The sequence below is a fragment of the Podarcis gaigeae genome, assembly GCF_964106915.1.
Source record: "Podarcis gaigeae genome assembly, chromosome: 4".
Lineage (NCBI taxonomy): Eukaryota > Metazoa > Chordata > Lepidosauria > Squamata > Lacertidae > Podarcis > Podarcis gaigeae.
The window spans coordinates 51,022,310-51,044,450 of record NC_139677.1 but is presented as its reverse complement, the minus strand read 5'-3'; the positions used below and the strand labels follow the sequence as shown (position 1 = coordinate 51,044,450).

Below are 22,141 nucleotides of genomic sequence, written 5' to 3'. Positions count from 1 at the left end.
CTGGATGGAGGTGGTCGCCAGGCGTAATTCATTTAAACATTTGATGGGTTTTAAATGAACTGGGGGTAGGTGCATTGAACACAGAGGAACTGCAAATCCAAAACCCTGCATAACTTGGGCTAGTTGTGATTGTAGTGTTTTAAGTCTGCTTTTAATGCTGCATTTTATATTGGTATACAGTGGTACCTCAGGTTACATATGCTTCAGGTTACAGTCTCCGCTAACCCAGAAATAGTACCTCGGGTTAAGAACTTTGCTTCAGGATGAGAACAGAAATCATGCTCTGGCGGCGCAGCAGCAGCAGGAGGCCCCATTAGCTAAAGTGGTGCTTCAGGTTAAGAACAGTTTCAGGTTAAGAACGGACCTCCAGAACGAATTAAGTACTTAACCCGAGGTACCACTGTATAATGTTGCAATCCACCCTGAGACCATCTGTACGAGGATGGATAATAAAATTTAATCATCATCTAGGAACTGGCTCTTTGTTCAAAGGAAAACCGAGCTTACATTGATTTAAAAACATTTTCAAAAAATATGTATTCATTTATTTAATAAAATTTACAAACCACGATTGTAAAAAGCCTCAAAGCAGGTTGCAAAAAGATAAAGCAATTAAGTTCAAGAAAAATTCACAGCCATACTTCAAAACATACAAAAGTTTAAATACTAAAACAGATTAAAGTTACTTCAACTTTTTAAGGATCTGAGTAGGGTTGTCTAAACAAGAATGTTTTTAGTAGGTGCCAAAAAGAGTACATTGAAGGTGCATGCTTGATCTCCAAGCAGTGCACAACAGTAAAAAACATACAAACACTGAAACAATGTGCTAAAAACAGAATTAAAATGCCATGCAAAAATACTGTGTACAAGGTCCAATCTTATACATCTGGTAGATCCTGCACTAAAAGATCAGTCTTCAGGAAACTTCTAAAGAAATGAAAGATAATGCTTCACGCAGGGCACAAGTGTTCATAACTAGAAAATTCCAATTTGTTTTTCCTTTGCTGGTAGCAGTGGAAGTACCTGACTTTTGTCGGTGAGGGAATAGGAGGTGAAGGGTGGGGTGAGAGAAAATGAGTTATCTGCATTGAGATAAGTAAAACCTGAAGTTTCCACTGATGTGTTGAAGAGTGTGAAAACCCGTTTTATCACAGTGCACTAGAACAAAACAACAACCAGGACATGATTTGTTTGGGAAGAAACAGACCAAAGTTTCACATTCACATTGCAGAATTTATAAACAAAGAAATAAAAAAATATATTTTTGTAAAGTCAAATAGATGATATCCCTGTGAGATTAAGTAAGTAAAGTATTAGCTTCATAAGAATTTTCAGCTCATCTATTGTACAATATGTACAATAATTGCAGAGTATAAATGCAGAATGGTGCTTTTAAGGCAGGTTTTTCAACAATGCTTACATAGGAAATAATTGAATACTTTCCCAAGTATTTAGAACTGAGTTGTAACAAGACCATCAACACAATTCCACTGGCTCTCTAATAAACAATTCAAGTCTTCTGGTTTGATCAAGGCTGTAATTTACATTGCTTTTCTGGTGTCTATGATGATTGAATTGATAAAGTACGTTGTTTAAAGTATGTGCCCCAAGATTTGTCTACTTTATCATGCCAATCAACACAGATGTCACGGGGCTAAACAGATTTTGATTTAGCACGCTAAAATTTTAACTGTATGGATCAATTAATATAAATACATCCTGAGGACTTCCATGGTAACCCTGAGATTTTACTTGAAAAGTGTTAAGTGAGATCCAGAAAGCTCCATGTACCCTCTAAGGTAATTTAGTCAACAGGGCAAGTTGAAACTGCTCCTTTCTAACACTCAGATGGCTAAGCATGGCATAAAGGGTTAAGAGAAATAATCCAATCTACTAATAAAACCCCAGATTAATGCATGTATCACCATTCGCTGTGTGCTGCTATCTCCACATGCCTACCTTGCCATCATATCTTCCAGTTCGGACTTAGCACACTGGCAACATGAAGCCAACAACTCAGTAAAGCATACGAACACTTGCACAAATCCAGAGCCCTGCATTCCTTCTGCTGCATACACTGTTCACGAGGAAGCATGAACAGAGCAGAGCTGTCTGTACTCCTTCAATGTTCAACCTGTAAATGCACATGACACTTCCCCTGCAAATGCATAGAATACTTGGGATGAAATATTACAACTAGGATTTACAAGTTCCAAGTTGCAATCTTGTTTGTTTAGATTTTGCAGCTGTACTGAAATGAGATGTCTGTCCACTAAAGCTGCTCTTGAAGAAGCTCTGGCAAATGGTAATGCATTCACATGCCAGCATTTGAAACATTCCATTTGCTATTGTTACACAACTGGGCTGACTGTTAACTGGCTGAAGTATTTAACAGGGAAAAGCAATCATAATTAGCCCAAGGCCTTTTCATTTTTTGCCCAAGATTGCTTCGCCTTCAACAGTGGCAGAGCTTGCAGTTAATATGGTTCCCACGTAGGTAAGACGCATATGTTCAAGTTCAGATTGTGACGAAGCCATTAAACTGAGATAAGAACTCTGGCCTAACTTGGTCCGAAAGTGATGTCTGGTGTAGAGGATCATATTCACAACTGATTAACAGACCTGTCCACCTACCTGGAGGTGGTGTCCATGGCATATACCCCCCAAAAAGACAGCTGTCCTCGTGTGTCTGTCCTATACAACCAGACCTCTGGGTCTAATGTTGGGGGACTAATTCCATGTCAATCTTCCGTTCTATACCACCATTGGAAGACTGGGCTCAGAAGTGCAGCCACACTTCAGAAGGTGACCACCCTTGCTGGATCAGGTCCATCTAGTCCGGCAGCCTACTTCCAAAAGAGGCCAATCATTGGCTTTGAGGAGGCCAAAAAACAAGGCATGAAAGTTCTAGTCACTGGCATATGCTGCTGTGGAACAAAGATGCTCCATTAAGCCATTGACAAAATGCTCCTCCGTGAATTTCTTCAGTACCAAAATGTCATTAACAAGTGAAGCAGTCCTTGGAAAGCTCAAAGATGTATGTTGACTCCCCCCACAGAATCAGTTCTGAGCTGTGCCCAAGAAGTGTGCCCCTTCTGGGTTTCATTTGGTGGACTAACTTTATAGCATAGCCTTTATCTATCAGACGTGGGCCAGGTAGCATTCTGCCTTTCACCAGTAGAAGGGTAAACACGGCAAGCTGCTGGCAGTACATAAGTGTTCTGCTCCAGTCCATGCTCTGCTGCAGACAGATAACTCACAACCATCAGTCTCTGTGGGAATGTTTCCAGGCAACATTATTCTGGTAGTCCAAAATTTCTGTTTCCTATTTCAGCAGGAGCTTTAAAAAAAAACACACACAACAGAATATACAAATTTTATATGGGTCAGATTACAGAAATGTTATGTAGTAGGACAGGAATAAAACATCAAACCCTGGTGCTGCCAGAGAATTTCCATTTCTGCCCTCCCCCAAGACCTCTTGTCTTGCCCATCTACAGCTGTCACAGCAACAAGGGCTAACAAATCAAGGTAATGGTGTCTGGTTTGTTAGGACCAGTGCTGGAATGCATCATGAACACCCTTGTTCTCTTATAATGGCAACGGTGTCCACCTGAGAGGTGCTGGAACTGAGTTCTGGCTGAAAATAGCCCTGGTTAGGGCCCACCCTAAATTTCTTTCCTTTGGGACATGACCGCATCCAAGCACCCTGAATGCTCAGAGCAATGGAGCTCCCAAAATGTGGGAAGCCAAGGTACAATATCCTTATAAGAGGAATCATTGGCTAGATATAGCCCAGTTGCAGCACTGACCAACATTTATTTGTAAGAGAAAGAAATGAGCAAGCTCAGAAAAGTATGCAAGTTCTTATGTCAAAAATATTGTAAAGGGAGTTACAAGATGCTCAGAGCTCTGCATCAAGCTAAAATGTATGTTCTTATCAGTACAAAATTTCAGTTTAGGGGTCCGAAATACGTATGCATTCTTCAGGAAAACACTACTGGGCTAAGTGAACCATGACTACTGTGTTGTTTGATTCTTCATTTTTATGAACACCAATTGATAGGGAAAAAAGATTCGTAGAACTTTTGGACTGAGGTGTATTACATGTGGTTGTGTATTCTAAATAGAATGAGGACCATTGAAAGTGCTTTCAAGATGGCACACAAGGACTCAAGACATCACAAAGGGAAGGAAGTTCAATGTCATATTTTAAATAGGAATTAGAGAGACAGCTAGTCTAATTTGAGTTGGCACCAAGAGAAGGAACTGTCTGTTGAGCCAGGATTACATGAAAGTGCACAAGATGAAAAACCCGAACATGATGAATGGAAGGTTTACTATCTACAAACACTGAGTGTCTCATTACCCTTGCCAACATTTGTTGGCAAGCAAGTTTAGGAATTTACGGATGGATATGACCTGGAAGGCATCTATGATTAATCAGATGCTCTGCAGATGTGGGACTGATTCTATGCTTCGTTTATTTTGTGGTTTTCTTATTTGAGTAAGTTGCTATGGCCAATGTTGTTCTGATTGCTTTGATATGACAACATTGTTTTAAGTAACAATTAGCATATGGTAGACCCAGATGATGTTTTGGAGCCAGAAGCCATTCTTCCAGTGAAACAAATAAATACAGCTGAGCCATAAACATCAATAAGAATGACATGGGAGCCAAGAATACTTGGCCATGGTGACATTATTGGCTCTCTTTATTGACATTATTAGTTCTCTTTAGTACAAGTGTGGCTAGAGTCTTTTTGGGAGGGGAGCATATTGTCTTTGACCCAACGGGAACCCTGAATTATGCATTAGTAGAATCCTGAGTTAGAAGCAGAGTGACTACACCAGGGATGAGGGCCAAGAGCCCCTGCAGTGGCTGTTGGACTACAACATCCTTAACCACTGGTCACGTTGGCTTGAGCTGATGGGAGTCCATCACCATCTGGAAGACATTAGTTTCCCCAACCTCTGCTCTACACCAGCAACCAAGTTTACAGAAGGAAGCCTAAAGGCATTTCTAGCCAGTAGCTTTTCATGATAAGTGCATATTACACAACTGGCCCTCTTCTTGGGAGATTTGCCATACGTTGTCCACAGGTTGTCCAAAGTTAGAACTTTGTTCTTTAGCTCCTATTGTAGCAAGGGCTATTTGTAAAAAGGAAACCTACATGTTCTAGCAACCAGAGGAAGCCAGGATGAACCGAGACAACAAATAAGATGTTGAAGGTTTCCTTTGAGAAGGCCGACTCTGAAGTATCGCCATATTTTGAGAATGGACTACAATAAGTGCAGCACAACATGTCTTTCTTTTAATCTCTCCAGTTTCCCCTTCCACATGCCTGTTTTCCTAAGTTTGTGGCTGTAGAATGGGCCACTATCATTTCAGTTTTCACAAGCAGGCATGCAAATGGAGAGTAGGTGAGAGTGAAAGTGGAAAGTGGGCCTAGGGTGCATGCTAACAGATCTTAAAATAGATCCCGCTTCATTAGAAAGTCTAACACCATCAACTAGCTTTCTTCCTCCCTTCAAGGAGATAACGCTACATACCCTTCCAGTGATCTCAACAGCGGGTCCACTTCAGCCTTGCTAAACCTGGTGTGTGCTTGAAATGTGGACTGTGGCAAACCTTACTGGTAATCATGGGAAGAGATTCCCTTGGGTGAAGATGTATACTCTACATGACAAGCTACTCTGGTTGTCTACACAAAGTATCAGCTGCTGCCTTAGAAATGCTAGTTTAACCATTATGGAAGTCTTGGGTGGGGGGGAGAAATGAACCACTGCCTCTCTACTCCTACTCCTTAGGGCTTGTTAAACTGGATGTACTGTTCACTTACCAGTGTAAGTCATTAGAACAGAAGTCCTCCTTTTCTTCCACCCGATGTACAAAATAAGTAGAATGACTATTGAGACAGCTGCAACAGAAGCCAGAACCGCACCTTTTGTCTTACTTGGGCTGTTATCAACCGAGGGGCTATTTTCAGGACTGCTCGTGTCAACTAAATAGAAACAACGCCAAGGGGAGAAGGAGGAGAGGTTTTTAAAAAAGGCTCAGACAGAACAGGTCTGCAAACAACATAAACTGCACATCTTAACTGTTTTTATGCTTTACAACACATGCACAAAAACTGGATTTTATTAAAATACAATGAAACTTAAGAATCACCTTTTAGCAAAAGGAACTTTTATCCTAATAATTTGCACACTGCATGTAAAAGGATGGAAAACTTTGGTCATAACCCAGAGATTTTCCTTAAGCATATCTAAGTCAATAAGTTACATACACTCCCAGCTGAGTTATAGCCTTTCATCCAGCTCCCATTTCCCTAAAGGTCAGCCAGATAATAGACTTCACAACTGCTGAGTTTTGAAAACGGCATTTCAGCTAGCAGAATTGAAACAAAAGTTGTTGTGATTTAAGGTAGGTCTGTTTAACAGCCAAGATGAAGCAGGAGTAGGTGGGCCAAATGTCACCTTCTGATATGAGCTAACCTGCCAATAATTTGTGCGAAGGCTTTAAGTAGCATGTCCTGGAGCCTATATGATTTATTATTGCATCTGAATTTAAATTTGAAGCTTTCCTCTCTATTTAAGAGACGAAAGGCTTTTGTTCTAGCTGACAAATGATCAGAAAGTCAAGGTTTTTTGGGGTTCTGGACATGAATTACACTGTAGTTGTTGTTTTTTTAGCTTACTTGACAAATTTGTTCTTCGCTATAAATATTTCACCATGCATGAAAAATATTTGAGAGGAGATAAAATGAAGAACATCAACTTACTGGTGGCAGTTAGATTTTGGTGCAGCTGCTCATTCTCAATTGTACACTCTAACTTGATAGCAGTAGCTGCTTTAACTGTTAACGTACTGAAAACACTGATCGTCCCATCAGGCGCTCTAGTATACTGTTGAGTTGAGTTCAAGAGGCTGATGTCAGTATGATTTACCCAATAAACTTTTGGTTGTGGGTACCCGTGGCTAGAAGTGCAATTAAATGTCGCTTCTTCTCCAGATACCATGTGAGTCAGAACTGGCGCACTGTAATTTGCTGGGGGGGAAAGTAAGGGCGACATATTTTAACACAGTCTGGAGCTGCTGTCAGTATAAAAGGCTGAGAGAAGGATTTTCAGTCCTCGGATTACACTAACACATGCAGTGGGAGTAGGGTCCTGTTTGCACACACAAGTAACTCGTACTGCCAGGTTGATGCCTTACTGTTGAACCAGAAATATTGGAAGTAGCGTTGTAGTATAGACTGTGACCTCATGGACTGTTGGGGTGAATGAGGTTTCGGTCTACACACCTTCAGTTCTCCTCTGTGAAAAGCTCTCCATGAACAGGAGGGGTGCTGACAGGGCAGTGCTAGGGGAAAGGCCCTACTTCCATGGTAGAGCATCTGCTTTGCAGCATATAGAAGGTCCTAGGCATCTCCAAGGTAGGGTTGTGAGAGATTCCTATTTGAAACCCTGGAGAGCTGCTGCCAGCCAGTGTAGGCAACACTGAGTTGGATGGACCAAGGCAGTTTCCTACAACCCTTGCTCAGGGAGTCATGCAGAATGGGAGAAAAAGAAGGATGTGGCAATGGACGGGATTGCCCCTGGTGTGCCAAGCACATTTTCTTGTTTAAAACACCATTGGTCCTCCGTGCCCCGGAGGATGCATGGAGAAACACACTTGAACACGCCTTTCTTCTATGCCATTCTCTGACATACACAAAGTTTGGCAAAAGAACAGGAATTTATCACTGATGGCTTATAAACATTTGCTTTACCTGCCACTTTGAGGTTTGTTTTTACTTCTCTATGTACTTCAAATTCTCCTTCTTCATTCTTCTTCAGTACCACACAGGTATATGTGAACTCATCTTTAGGACTGATCCTTAACAGTTGCAGAGTAAACTTGCCCTCCTTCGGTTCCTCAGTAAACCGAGTCCTGTCTCTGAAGTCTGCACACTGGTTTTTCTCGCGGTATGAAGTAAGATCTTCATCAGAATAATAGGTTTCTACAAAGCACTTTTTTTCCCCTTCTTTTCGCCATGTTACTCGAAAGTTATTTAAGATGAATGTGCCATTTAACTCATCGCATCTCAGTTCAACAGTACTTCCTATTATGCCAGTGACTGATATGTTAGCTATAAAGACAAAATGGGAAATTAAATGTATGCTTTTTACAAATTTCTCCATAAAATCCAGTTTTACTGGGGCCACATTTCTTTTCATTCCCACTGAAGAGAATAACTTATCGTATTTTTTTGCTCTATAAGACTCACTTTTTCCCTCTTAAAAAGTAAGGGAAAATGTGTGTGCATCTTATGGAGCGAATGCAGGCTGCGCAGCTATCCCAGAAGCCAAAACAGCAAGAGGGATTGCTGCTTTCACTGCACAGCGATACCTCTTGCTGTTCTGGCTTCTCATATTCAGAATATTTTTTTTTCTTGTTTTCCTCCTCCAAAAACTAGGTGCATCTTATGGTCTGGTGTGTCTTATAGAACGAAAAATACGGTAATTCACTAGTCTGAGTTCACTTGATGTTATACACTCTAATGGAAAGGTGACCTCGGCCTAATGGGGAACGCCCTCATGGCATCTACTCCTCTTTATTATTACTGATTTCTTGTTGATTACCTTCTACCTATGTCACAGCAACTGAGTCCAAGTGAAACTTAATTGAGTCTCAGGGTCTTCTCAGACTCTTCTCCAAGAGTCCGTGGCCACATCTTCCATGCCACAAGGCATTGAACAGATACAGCTCTTCCTAACATGCAAATGTGGCAATGCGTATGTTGATTATCTTCCAGCAGTGCATATACGAAATTAATTCGTTCCGCAAGTTTTTTCTTCTCGTGAGTTTTTCGTCTTGCGAAGCACAGTTTCCCATAGGAATGCATTGAAAATCAATCAATTGTTCCTATGCAGACCGTCCGGGGACAGAGGGGAAGCGCTGCGCGCCTTCCCCTCTGTCCCCGGACCTGTTTAAAGCAAGGGGCGGCGGGGAGAAGATTGCTTCTCCCTGTTGCCTGCCCCGCAATCTCCGGGGACAGAGGGGAAGGCGTGCGCGCGCCTTCCCCTCTGTCCCCTCTTTTGAAGCAAGGGGCGGAGGGGAGAAGATCGCTTCTCCCCATTGCCGCCCCTTGGTTCAAAAGGGGTCCGGGGACAGAGGGGAAGGCGCGCTGCGCTTCCCCGCTATCCCCGGAGCTTGCGGGGCAAGCTTCGTTTTGCGAAGCAAGCCCATAGGGAAATGCGTCTTGCGAAGCGGCTAAGGAAACGAAAAACTCCTTCGTCTAGCGAGATTTTCGTCTTCCGAGGCGTTCGTCTTGCGGGGTACCACTGTACTAAAACACAGAACCTATCTGAGGGGGAAACATTAACAGGAGATTCTAGCATGGCAGCTCTCCTGGGTAAGAGAAAGCATTATGGGAATTGTATTAAGAGTATGATTATTACCTGAAATGTTAATTTAGTCATCTGTATATTTTAAAGTGGCTTTGCATTTCTGCAGTCCACCCTGAACTTTAGGGAAAAGACAGGACTGATCATCCGCATTATCAACATATTTAAAGGTTTGCTTTATATTTGAGCACAGCAAACAATACATTCATAACTTACCAGCTGTCTGAACCCAAAGGAACATCATAAATCCAAAGCTGAAACAAAATAAAAACAGATTATGAGGCAAGAATTTTATAAACTACTAAATACATATTATTCAGAATTTGTAAGACACAACTAAACAACAAATATTGATACAAAGATTGTATAATAGCAACTTCAGAATTTTTCTCTGCAGTCCTCACAGGTATTCCCATATTATTTCAGAATTTCTTCTTTTTGTACACAACAACCCAATAACTGTAATGGAAATTTGTTTTATGTTGCTCCAAAGGATAGGACCAGAACCAAAAGGTTCAAGTTACAAGAAAGGGAATGCTAGCTGAACATCAACAAGGATTCCCTCTTGGTATGAGGTGTTGGGAACAGGCTGCTTAGATGGTGAAAGACTCCTTTGTATTATTATTTTTTTGGCCCATTTGCTGTAGTGCCTGGGGGTTGAACTAGACAGCATTTTTACTTCCCTTCCAACTATATGATTCTAAGAAGGCAGGTCAATATTTTTATCTCTGTGTTGCTTATGGGAAAGGCCTGAAGCCAGGAGGTTGTGGCTCTCTTCAGGTCAGACTATGTTTTCACTTCAGTCCAGACTATGTTTTGAATCATTACACCAACTCTCATGTGTGTTTGTGCTTTTGTGACTGTATTTATATTTATTAATTTGCTGTCCTTGAAGCAGGGGCAGAGGAAAGGGGTGGTCCAAACCCGGGTGTAATTATTGGGGGGGGAGGGGGTGACATTCGGCATGCCGCCTGCCTGCAACCCCCAAGCCTACCCCAAGCCGTCGGGGGAAGGGGCGGAGCTGCACTGCCTTGCCGATGGCCTTCCCCTCCCCCCCCTTTGTTTTTGACAGCTTGGGGGAGGCTTGGGAGTCATGGGCGGATGGTGTGCCCTTGCCCCCTGCTCCCGGGCTGCTTCCTGGCGGCAGGGAAGCCTCCCCTGAGCTGTCAAAAGGAAGAGGGAAGGGAGGAAGGCTGTTGGCAAAGCGGTGCAGCTCCCCCCCCCCCAGGAAGCAGCCCGCCATGGCCGGCTCACCCCCTGGGATGCTCGCCGCGGCACACACACACCCCGCCTTGGACGCCCTGGGTGCACAACATGTCGCCCCCTGGGTGCACAACATGTATGCCGCTCTGGGTGCTGGAGCAGCTAGCTCCGCCTACGACTTGAAGGTTCGGGGGGGGGGGAATTAATCCATTTTAGAACCAATGCTTTTTGTGTGATTTTACTCATTCGTATGGAGCAGCATCTCCTCTATTCCTTGCTGCCCATGGCACTTTTAATATATGAATGCTGGAACCTCGTTTTTTTACATGTGACACAGACCTATATACATAGCAGTATTAATAGATCTAGCTACAGGTTGGTAGCTGTGTTGGTCTGCCACAGTTGAAACAAAATTTAAAAAATTCATTCCAGTAGCACCTTAGACTAGAGACCAACTAAGTTTGTTATTGATATGAGCTTTTGTGTGCATGCACAGATTCTCCAGTATTAATAGATGTGCCTGCCAAACTTCATTCAAAATAAGCCTACTATCAAAATAGCTCCATCTTTTTCATTACAAATGAGGCAATAGTCCTTATATCCCAGCATTGTGGAAGACTCTGCCAATAGAGATCCAGTAATTAACTTCTGTTTCAACTTTTAAATGCCTGATGGAAACTTTTCTATGCAGGCAATTAAGAATACACCTTTCCACAATGGTTAATTGATGTCTCATGTTCATCTTTTTTTAAAAAAATTACCACTTTGATATATTTTATGAAATAGTTGTACAGATTTATTTTTTTAAAATAAAATAACTAACTATCCAGGGTGCCTTTCCCTGGTGGTTACACACCTCAATCCCTGACAGACAATTAGCCATGTTGGGAGCTGCAGTCAACCAATTCACACCAACTCAAGTCAATCAGTATCAGAAACATCCCTGCCATAGCTACAATGAAGTACAGTGGTACCTCGGATTAAGTACTTAATTCGTTCCGGAGGTCTGTACTTAACCTGAAACTGTTCTTAACCTGAAGCACCGCTTTAGCTAATGGGGCCTCCTGCTGCTGCTGGAGCACAATTTCTGTTCTCATCCTGAAGCAAAGTTCTTAACCTGAAGCACTATTTCTGGGTTAGCGGAGTCTGTAACCTGAAGCATATGTAACCTGAAGCGTATGTAACCCGAGGTACCACTGTATAGATTGTTAGTGTGTGATCCTAAACATTTGTTTCAGCATTGTGATGCTGGGACAATGCTGTTGCAAAATTAATGTGTTCCAGAAGCATATGTTAGGCAGATTTAGCCAAGAAAGCACCACCCTAAGCACTTATTTTGCCAAGATAATCAAGATTATTCAATTGTTTCTAACACGATTGCATTATATTTATTTGAAGCACTGGTTCTGAATCAGGAAGTATACCTGCTCTTTCAGAAACAATGGTGAGGAACAGCTGGTTTCCAACCACTGAGAAATAAAAGCCTTCAGAATTTGTTTCAAAGTGTTTGTTTACTCAGTTCATGTTCTATTTATTCCTGTCTCATTCTCTTGGTATTCAGGTTTGCTTGTGTTGTGGTTAGTTTCACTGACCACTTCCACAACACTGGGCTAACACCGCCAGAGTGTTTTGAGTCACAAATTCAATTGTGACGTTTCTATTTGTCACCTTTCAAAACTTACAAAGAAGAATCCCAACAAGCTAATTGTAACTATATTACAAAAATGCCATAGTATCAATAAAGATGAGCCATTTGTGTTATGTTTTTCAGTTGTTTAAGCCGATAGTTGAGCAGGACCTGTCTCTCTCTCAAAAAAGCCTGGCTTACAAAGTAGTCAAAAATCAGTTCTGTCTACTAGCATATCAGCTTCATTTCCCTGTCCTGACTAGCAGCCATTCAATACAAATATTCAGAAAGTAATGTTAACATGCCTTTACTTTTGGTTGCATTACTCTTGATGCGTTTGCTACCCTAGGCTACTTCGAGACAAAACAATTTAATCAATAAAGCCTGGATCACCCCAGCTTGCACTAGGGTTGTTTCCATTCAATTTAGTAATACTTAAGTTTCAGCAAAGGTGCCTGATTGCTGTTAAAAGCATATCAATGCAAGCAACATTTTAATAATAACAATAGCAGCAGCAGCGATCCGCATACAGAATAGCGCAACATCCAAGTTTAGGAAATCGCCTCGGCGTTTAAATATCGTATGCAAGCAAATTTATGCCACCTGGCCTGCAAGCAAGGCAATAACTAGCTGAGAGAGAAGCTCCAGGAAGGAGCGTGCAAAGTGCGAGACTTTGCTTGGAGACTCCACTCACCTTTTCGGCACCATCGTGGCGGCGGCGGCGGCCTCAGCTGCAAAGTGCGCGAGGGCAACTAAACCCGCCGGCGGGGCGCCCCTCGCGCCGCCATCTCCGGACCCCGAAATTCCCCCGCGGAGACGCCTTGCAGCCGCAAATGGAGAGCCGGTGGCGGCGCGCTGCGGCTGGCCGCCTACGCCTCCCGAGGGGCGCGGCACAGTGGCTCTCCGGAGCAGCCGCTTCCTTGAGGAAACTCCCGGCCGCAAAGCTCGCGCCGCAGCTCGCCGAGGCTTCTCCCTCCCGCGGAGGGAAAGGAAGGGAAGAAAGCGGGGATTCCCGAGGCCTGGCACCCAGGCGGAGGCGCCTCCGTCCCTCTCGCCCGCTTGAAATAGGCGCTCAGGCGGCGCGTGACGTGCCGTGACGCCGCGCCTTCCTAGACTGTGGGCGCGCCATTGGCTCAGCCTTGAGGCCTCGGTCCCTTCGCTCCCATCTGCATGAATGGAGCCAGTTCCGTATATTCAGTGGGACACCCGGGACAGCAGAATTGAAGAGTGGGAAGGAAGGAAGCACGAGGATTCTTCTTGCTCAACGTGGGGCTTGAACGCAACCAAGCTGATATTAAAGAGTCTCATTCTCTACAGACCCAGCTATCAGTAGACCTACCTTTTACTTTACATGCAGGGTTGCATTGTGAGGGATTTGTATCCAGCCTTTCAATTAATGCGAATAATCATCGTTGGGTGAAAAGAAAATGCGTTCAAAAGAGAGAGAGTAGTAACATATTACTGTTTTATTTATTATGACATTTGTACCCCACGTTTCTTCCCAGGAGCTCAAGGTGGTGTACAGTGGAACCTTAGTTCTGGAACTTAATCCGTTCAACTCCTGAAAGTGTTCAAAAACCAAGGTGTGGCTTCCGATTGGCTGCAGGAGCTTCCAAAAACAGGACACTTCCAGGTTTTCGGTGTTCAGGAACCAATTTGTTCGTCAACTAAGCTGTTCGAGAACCAAGGTTCCACTGTATATGACCCTTTCCCCATCATCACAACAATGCCTCTAAGTGTCCCTATTTTCCAGGGACAGTCTCAGATTTATAGAAGCTGCCCTGGTTTCAGATTTGATCCTGGAATGTCCTGCTTTACCTTAGGACGTCCCTATTTTCATCGGAGAAATGTTGAAGGGTATGCAACGCTGTGAGGTAAAGGTTGAGACTAGCAGGCAGTGGCTGGTCCTGTGGAGATTTGAACCCTGACCTCTCAGGACATAGTCCAACACTCAACACCATGCTGAGTACACATCATAGACATATTGAAAAACTAGCAAAAATGCCTTCAGTGGGGAAGATGGTGGTTGCCAAAGATACCGATTCTAATTTTCATTCTCTGGCCTTCCCCCGACTCTTGGCCAGCTTTGCTCACTGAGCAGGGAGTGCTGATGTTGGCATTCCATCCAACTGAAAGACTACAACTCAGCCGCTGGGTTCAGTTAAACCTCTACTGAACCTTCCCTTGCAGCAGGTTCATATAGAGCATGTGTACACAACACCCTTATGAATTCCCATTAGTTAACACTGGCCACAACAATGCCTTTTTAATCAAAACTGCAAACATTTTTCACAAGCACACACCAGACATTTCCCTCGATCTATGTCAACAACCAGTTTCCCAAAAGAAATGGTACAATCAGATAAATATTTGCAGAAAAATCATCCAGACATGGTCTTTGAAAGAAAAATAGATACTACCTGTCACTCCCATAATGTTTTATTCATATAAGTTATTTTTTTATTTTTTTCTGCCTCAAATTCAGCATAGGCCATCTACAAATGTGCCTCTTTTACACCGTCAAGTTTCAAATCACTCCAGTAAATCATTTTTAAACTATAAGCCATAGAACCTACTGACCCCTGGATTTCTCATTGTAATGATTCAGTCAACTCACCCCTAACATATAAACAAATACAGAAAACTTTATTGGTCCTTTTGGGAGTGTGTCTCTGGGTGTGTACATGATCATTTTGTACAAAGAAAGCTCATAATAAAGTAAGAACATTGTGAGTTACTTTCTGTAAGTGAAAATCATGCTCCCAAATAAGCTTTCAAACCAACAGCTATTCCTCCATGAATGGTGCAGTCACAAGGGGAATTCACATTAGAGAGCTAATAAACTTGGTGTTGAGGTGTGTATTGTTTTAACAGAATCTCCACCCACTCTCGGATAATTCAGTCAGTAATTCTGTATGTTCCTTTCTTCTTCTTCTTCTTCTTCTTCTTCTTAAAACATGTACCGTATTTTTCGCTCTATAACACGCACCTGACCATAACACGCACATCGTTTTTAGAGGAGGAAAACAAGGGGAAAAAACATTCTGAATGAAACAGTGGATGTATCATTTTTGGGCTTCATGCTGTGGCCACAGACATGTGATCTGATGGTGAATTTGGGGTGACCCAATGCAAAGATGCTGAGAATCCCTGTGGATCCATGCTTTGTAACCACGTTTTTTGCACCATTGCAGCCCCAGGCAACAGTGGGTGTGTGATTTTTTTGGTGCAGGCTGTAGCCATGGACATGCTATGTGATCTGATGGTGAATTTGGGGTGACCCAATGCAAAGATCCTGAGAATCCCTGTGGACCCATGCTTTGTAACCACGTTTTTGCACCATTGCAGCCCCAGGCAACAGTGGGTGTGTGATTTTTTTGGTGCAGGCTGTAGCCATGGACATGCTATGTGATCTGATGGTGAATTTGGGGTGACCCAATGCAAAGATCCTGAGAATCCCTGTGGATCCATGCTTTGTAACCACGTTTTTGCACCATTGCAGCCCCAGGCAACAGTGGGTGCGTGCTTTTTTTGGTGCAGGCTGTAGCCATGGACATGCTATGTGATCTGATGGTGAATTTGGGGTGACCCAATGCAAAAATCCTGAGGATCCATGTGGATCCGTGCTTTGTAACCACGTTTTTGCACCATTGTGGCCCCAGGCCACAGTGGGTGCGTGATTTTTTTGGTGCAGGCTGTAGCCATGGACATGCTATGTTATCTGATGGTGAATTTGGGGTGACCCAGTGCAAAGATCCTGTGGATCCATGCTTTGTAACCACGTTTTTGCACCATTGCAGCCCCAGGCAACAGTGGGTGCGTGATTTTTTTGGTACAGACTGTAGCCATGGACATGTAATGTGATCTGATGGTGAATTTGGGGTGACCCAATGCAAAAATCCTGAGGATCCATGTGGATCTGTGCTTTGTCACCACGTTTTAAATGGGGAGGGAAGGAAAAACACAGAAGGGACAAGAAGCACAAGAGGGGTGTGCGGAGAAGCAGCTGGCTAAGAATGCAGGGGAGGAGTTTAACGGGGTGGGGGGGAGGAAAGGAAGGCAAAAGTCCCCCCCCCCCAAGCCAGCCTTCTCTCTCTCTCTCCCACCTGCGAGTCCCTAGAGCACGGAGAGGAGGAGGTGGTGGGCTGGAGCCTGCACGCAGTGTGACTAGGAAAGAATTAGAAGGAAGGACTCGATCCTTTCCTTAACCCTCTGCTTGCCAGGAGGGCAGGGGATTCCCTGCTCTTTGTTGAGTTTGAGCAAACGCAGCAACAGAAGCGGGTGGGCAGTAAGACCCTGAGGCAGAATGCAGGAAAGCAGCAGCTTCCGCCTTCCCTCCGCCCGCCCGCCCGATCTTATTTTTGCCTGATTTTTGCCTATTTTTGCCCCTGCGCTCCGGCGAGTCAGCTCCAGGGACCACACATTCGCTCTATAACACGCACAGACATTTCCCCTTACTTTTTAGGAGAAAAAATCTGCGTGTTATAGAGCGAAATTTACGGTACTTTGTAGTATTTAAAAGAATACAGTATTACCTTAAAAGTGTGAAGGGAAAGGGGGTGATGTTATTTCCTTACTTGTTGTATTAACAAACCCCAACTTCTGTTTCCCTCAATCCTTACCACTGCCACCATTTAATATCACTCACATGCTTTGCATCCTAAACTTAACAATAACCATGCAAACTGTGGGATGTAGGTTGAGGAGATTTCACTCTTTCCCTGATGGACATAGAGTGGTTACAGCAACTGTTTGAGGATATAAGAGTGGAGGTCACTTTTCCTGTTCAAGTGTATCAGGATAATAAAGCATGTATAACGTTGCTCCACTCAGAAGGATGTAAGCAGAGGACAAAATATCTGCTAACCAAGCTTCATCGAGCTGGGGAATGTGTCCAAAGTGTGTAAAAGTCTCTTATATGCATAGGCGCCGACTCCATGGGGCCTGAGGGGGCCCGAGCCCCCTCAAAAATTCGTTTGGGGGGGCTCCGCCCCCCCAATAATTTAAGAAAATTATTACCGTATTTTTCCGGCATTCTGCCTCAGGGTCTTACTGCCCACCCTGCTCTGTTTCCTTGCTGTGTTTGCTCAAACGGAACAAAGAGCAGGGAAAGCCCCTCCCCTCCAGGCAGAGAGAAAGCAGAGTGTGTCTCTGTGCTCCATGCAGGAGGGAGAGAGCGAGAGCGAGAGAGAGCGCGCGAGCTGGCTGACTTGGGTGGGTAGGTGAGGGAAAACTTTTGCCTTCCTTTCCTCCCTCCTCCTGTTATACCCCTCTCCTGCATTCTTAGCCAGCTGCTTCTCTGCACACCCCTCTCCTGCTCCGTGTCCCTTCTGTGTTTTTCCTTCCCTCCCCACTTAAAATGTGGTTAAAAAGCATGGATCCACATGGATCCTCAGGATCTTTGCATTGGGTCAGCCCAAATTCACCATCAGAGCACATAGCATGTCCATGGCTACAGCCTGCCCCCCCAAAATCACGCACCCACTGTTGCCTGGGGCTGCAATGGTGCAAAAACGTGGTTACAAAACATGGATCCACATGGATCCTCAGGATCTTTGCATTGGGTCAGCCCAAATTCACCATCAGAGCACATAGCATGTCCATGGCTACAGCCTGCCCCCCCAAAATCACGCACCCACTGTTGCCTGGGGCTGCAGTGGTGCAAAAACGTGGTTACAAAACATGGATCCACATGGATCCTCAGGATCTTTGCATTGGGTCAGCCCAAATTCACCATCAGAGCACATAGCATGTCCATGGCTACAGCCTGCCCCCCCAAAATCACATACCCACTGTTGCCTGGGGCTGCAATGGTGCAAAAACGTGGTTACAAAACATGGATCCACATGGATCCTCAGGATCTTTGCATTGGGTCAGCCCAAATTCACCATCAGAGCACATAGCATGTCCATGGCTACAGCCTGCCCCCCCAAAATCACGCACCCACTGTTGCCTGGGGCTGCAATGGTGCAAAAACGTGGTTACAAAACATGGATCCACATGGATCCTCAGGATTTTTGCATTGGGTCACCCCAAATTCACCATCAGATCAAATGTCTGTGGCCACAGCATGAAGCACAAAAATGATACATCCACTGTTTCATTCAGAATGTTTTTTCCCCTTGTTTTCCTCCTCTAAAAACGATGTGCGTGTTATGGTCAGGTGCGTGTTATAGAGCGAAAAATACGGTAGTTATATTATGCTTTGTAAAATCACAAAATTATGTTGGTATTTTTTATTTCCCTTGTTTGATGATAGTTACCTTTTAAAATACATTCAGTAATGAGTTAAAACAAATAATTATTACGGTAGTAAAAGAGGCGGCGCGAGTAGTTTTGCTTGGTGCGTGCGACTGGCCCAGCCCCTCTTTCCTTTTCCTCTCTTCTGCTCTCCCGCCGGGCGCCTGAGGGAGAGTTACTTAGCGGTTCTGAGGAGCCGCTGTTGTTTCGGCAGGGGAAAAACCGCCGCCCGCGAACCGCCGAGCTCCCTCTCTCTTTCCAGCCTCTCTCTCTCTCTCGCGCTATGGCCAAGGAGGAGGAGAAGCCCTTCAGCCAGTCTATGGCCGAGTGGCGGAGGTTCATCTACAACCCCAACAGCGGCGAGTTCCTGGGGCGAACGGCCAAGAGCTGGGGTGAGGAGGGCGAGCGAGCGAGTGCGGGCGGGGAAGGGAGGGGAGGGGGCGGCCGGCACGAGGGGCGGTGGGAGGCGAGGCGCGGCGGGCACTTGCCTTGCCCACCACGCATCTCTCTCCTTCTCGGTCTCTCTCCCTCCCTCAGCTGGCGAGGGGGCCACGAGGCGGGCGGCAGCAGCAGCAACGGGCCGGGAGCGGATCTTAGAAAACTTCCCGGGGCAGGACCCCAGTATGGGCCCCCCCAATATTTTTTATAAGTCGGCGCCCCTGCTTATATGCCGGGGAAAGAGATACCTGCAGATGTTTTAACAAAGGTTGTTAGCAAAGAACAACTTTTGGAGTCTGTACGCAAGTTGCAGTTATGCTAGATTCTGCAATGGTTGGAATGAAAGGGGGAGGATGAGGAGATTTCACCCTTCCCATTGCAAGAATCTGCTGATTTTCCAGAGAGGAGGGGGCGGATTGTGCTTGCTACTTATTCAGCCTCACTTCAAAGGGGGAGACTGAGTGTTATCTCTGTAGATAAGGTCGCTACAGAAAGCAGCTGTAACACTCAGTGCAGTCCAGCGTCTCCATTTGTATATAGTTTGTATAGTACAGTAGCTGTAGTGAATAAAAGAAGATATTCTTCAGCGCTGTCGTCTGAGTGATTTATGCTCTGCTGTACTCTGCTGTGCACGACTGTCTTCTGGAAGTGAGTTCGGTGCTCACAGCTCTGAGTTGTGAGTCCACAGCACTTAGACCTGTTCCTGCAGAAGAAGGTCTCTGGAAGTGCTATCCCAGCTCACCTGGCCCAGTCGGGGCTGAAGTGGTTGAGCCCAGTCGGTGGCACTGGTTCAAAGGCAAAGCTGACACAGGTGTGGTATAAAGCCATTGCAAGATTAAGCAAAGCACAAGCTTAGTACTGTCTCCTTAAACCGATATACACTATAACTTGTTCCTTAAATACAGCTTATGTTACACGACACTTCTTACAAAATCAAGGCAGCTTTGAGGAACCTTATTAAAAGCATTTTTCTAGATTGCTGTTGTATTTACTCCGCCCCAGTTAAGCCTCACCAACATTTCACTGAGGACTCTTGTTGAAGTCTTTTTCAATCCCTACTGGAGGTTAGGCCAGTTTTTGCTGTCCTGCTGGTCCTGGAATCTTCCTCTGGCTTTCCTGCCTAGCGTTCCAAACTGCTTCCCAGGGCTCTCTTAAGCCTGAGCCAAGTAATTTGGCAACCCCAGAAAGTCTTTGGTTCGCAAGCCACTCTGCCTTCCTCTCAGATCTTCTTCCTCCTTCTTTGAACCTTTCCCCACTGTCCACCATGAAAACAAAGCACCAACCAGCACAGACTCGCTCCAACCAACAGTTACTGTCTCACAACAGACATATACCGTGGTACCTCAGGTTAAGTACTTAATTCGTTCCGGAGGTCCGTTCTTAACCTGAAACTGTTCTTAACCTGAAGCACCACTTTAGCTAATGGGGCCTCCTGCTGCTGCTGCACCACCGGAGCACGATTTCTGTTCTCATCCTGAAGCAAAGTTCTTAACCCAAGGTACTATTTCTGGGTTAGCGGAGTTTGTAACCTGAAGCGTATGTAACCTGAAGCGTATGTAACCCGAGGTACCACTGTACTGTATATTCACTTCTTCAGGCCTCTCTAGCCCAGACTCAGCTATTTCATCAACTTAGGAATTCTACACCTGCAACCACCAGCTAGACAGTCTTTCTTTTGTAAACTGAGAGTTCTGTCTCCTACTGCTTCTCAGCTGTCAGCTAAGATTCCCCCGTGACAGTTAAACAAAGTTTCACCTGACAAGACAGAAGACTTCCCCTATCAAACTGACAGGATACATTCGCAGTACTCATTAAAATACAGTTCAAATAAGCAGGATTTCTCCGCAAAAGGCTATAAGAGAATTTAGGTTCTAGAAGATAAGATATGGACTAACAACCCACACCATTAGACATGTCACTTGTACTACGTATATTTTATATAATTGTATATTTTTAATAGCATTATTACAATATGCAGGGTACTTCCCGAAAGCAACTTCTTCAAACTTCAGTCATAGCACAAACACAGGAAACTGGAAAGGAAGTGTCTGTGTTTGGTACCCTTAATATCACAGCTGTGCTGTGTTTGCTAAATCTCAAAACCTCCATTCTAAAACACCCTGAGCATAATATATGGAATACACATAAGTAAAAGTCCTTATTCTTCTTTCTGTTGCCCTTGTTAAAACAGAAAAATAGCTATGGAATTCAGAGGATGTGTGTGGCTATTTTGCTATTGGCCCAGCATATGACAAAATAGGTTTAGGCATTCTGTTGTCCCTAGAAGGGACCTTGAGGATCATCTAATCCAACTTGAATATGCAGCTGTCCCGTACAGGGATCAAACCTGTAACCTTGGCATTATCAGCACCACAGTCTAACCAACTGAGCGATCCTTAAGAAATGCAGATTCCTACTTTAGTGTTCTTAGCTTTCACCAGTTGTTTAAATTTCACATTTTAACTTATAAACAGGCTAAGCAACAAAAACAACCCCTGCCAGGCTTTTTGGCATGTTCACAGATTATGCAGCTGCTGCTTAGATTTGATTTCCCAAAAAAATTAACCCTAAAGACATCAAATGGGGACTTTCCTAATAAACAAGTGGCTAGCTTTGAGGGAAACCAAATTGAATCTTAAGTAAAGAAGTCCTGAATTTTAAATGCTAAAATTCTGCTAAAAATATATAAGGAACCTTAGATCCCTTAAAATAAACAAAAGAAGTTTCATCATATTCAGTTGTTTTAAGAAGTACCCCATTACTGCAGATAAGAAGGTACTCAAAGCAAGCCAGTTTATTTAATGGTTTTTGCTACATATTGTCAAAATAATAATAATAATAATAATAATAATAATAATAATAATAATAATCATTATCATTATGCTTACATACAAGAGAAACACAATTCATTTTAATCATGATACCACAACAAGCTATCCCCAGATTGGAGAACTTGAGAAAAACAATACCTCTGTCTTATCAGGATTCAGCTTCAATTTATTGATTGAAGCTGAATCTGTGTTAGTTATACAAGGGTTAAGAACTACCTTTGAGAAAGGACACTGTTTTATCTCTCTCTGTTTTTGCTTTTATTTAGATTAGTTTATTTTATCTTATTATGAAAAAGCTTTAAAACATCTTATATAAAAAAAGGATTCAGCTTCAATTTATTGACCCATATCCATCACTAAACACAGATACAGAGTTAACAAATTACCTAGCTCTTGTAAGTTGTTCCCA

The 22,141-nt window shown here is 43.8% G+C and overlaps 1 protein-coding gene across 1 annotated transcript; it reads right to left on the bottom strand.

The window, feature by feature from the left end:
- Positions 1-512: 512 nt before the first annotated feature.
- On the bottom strand, positions 513-13,390 carry ICOSLG (inducible T cell costimulator ligand). The gene is made up of 7 exons (XM_083734724.1): positions 12,918-13,390; positions 9,610-9,647; positions 7,776-8,135; positions 6,786-7,052; positions 5,844-6,005; positions 1,895-3,340; positions 513-1,678 (listed from the first exon to the last, which is right to left on the bottom strand). Exons 1-6 carry the CDS (start codon positions 12,929-12,931, stop codon positions 3,297-3,299), a joined length of 885 nt encoding a protein of 294 aa, XP_083590850.1. The 5' UTR covers positions 12,932-13,390; the 3' UTR covers positions 513-1,678; positions 1,895-3,296.
- Between the last annotated feature and the right edge of the window lie 8,751 nt (positions 13,391-22,141).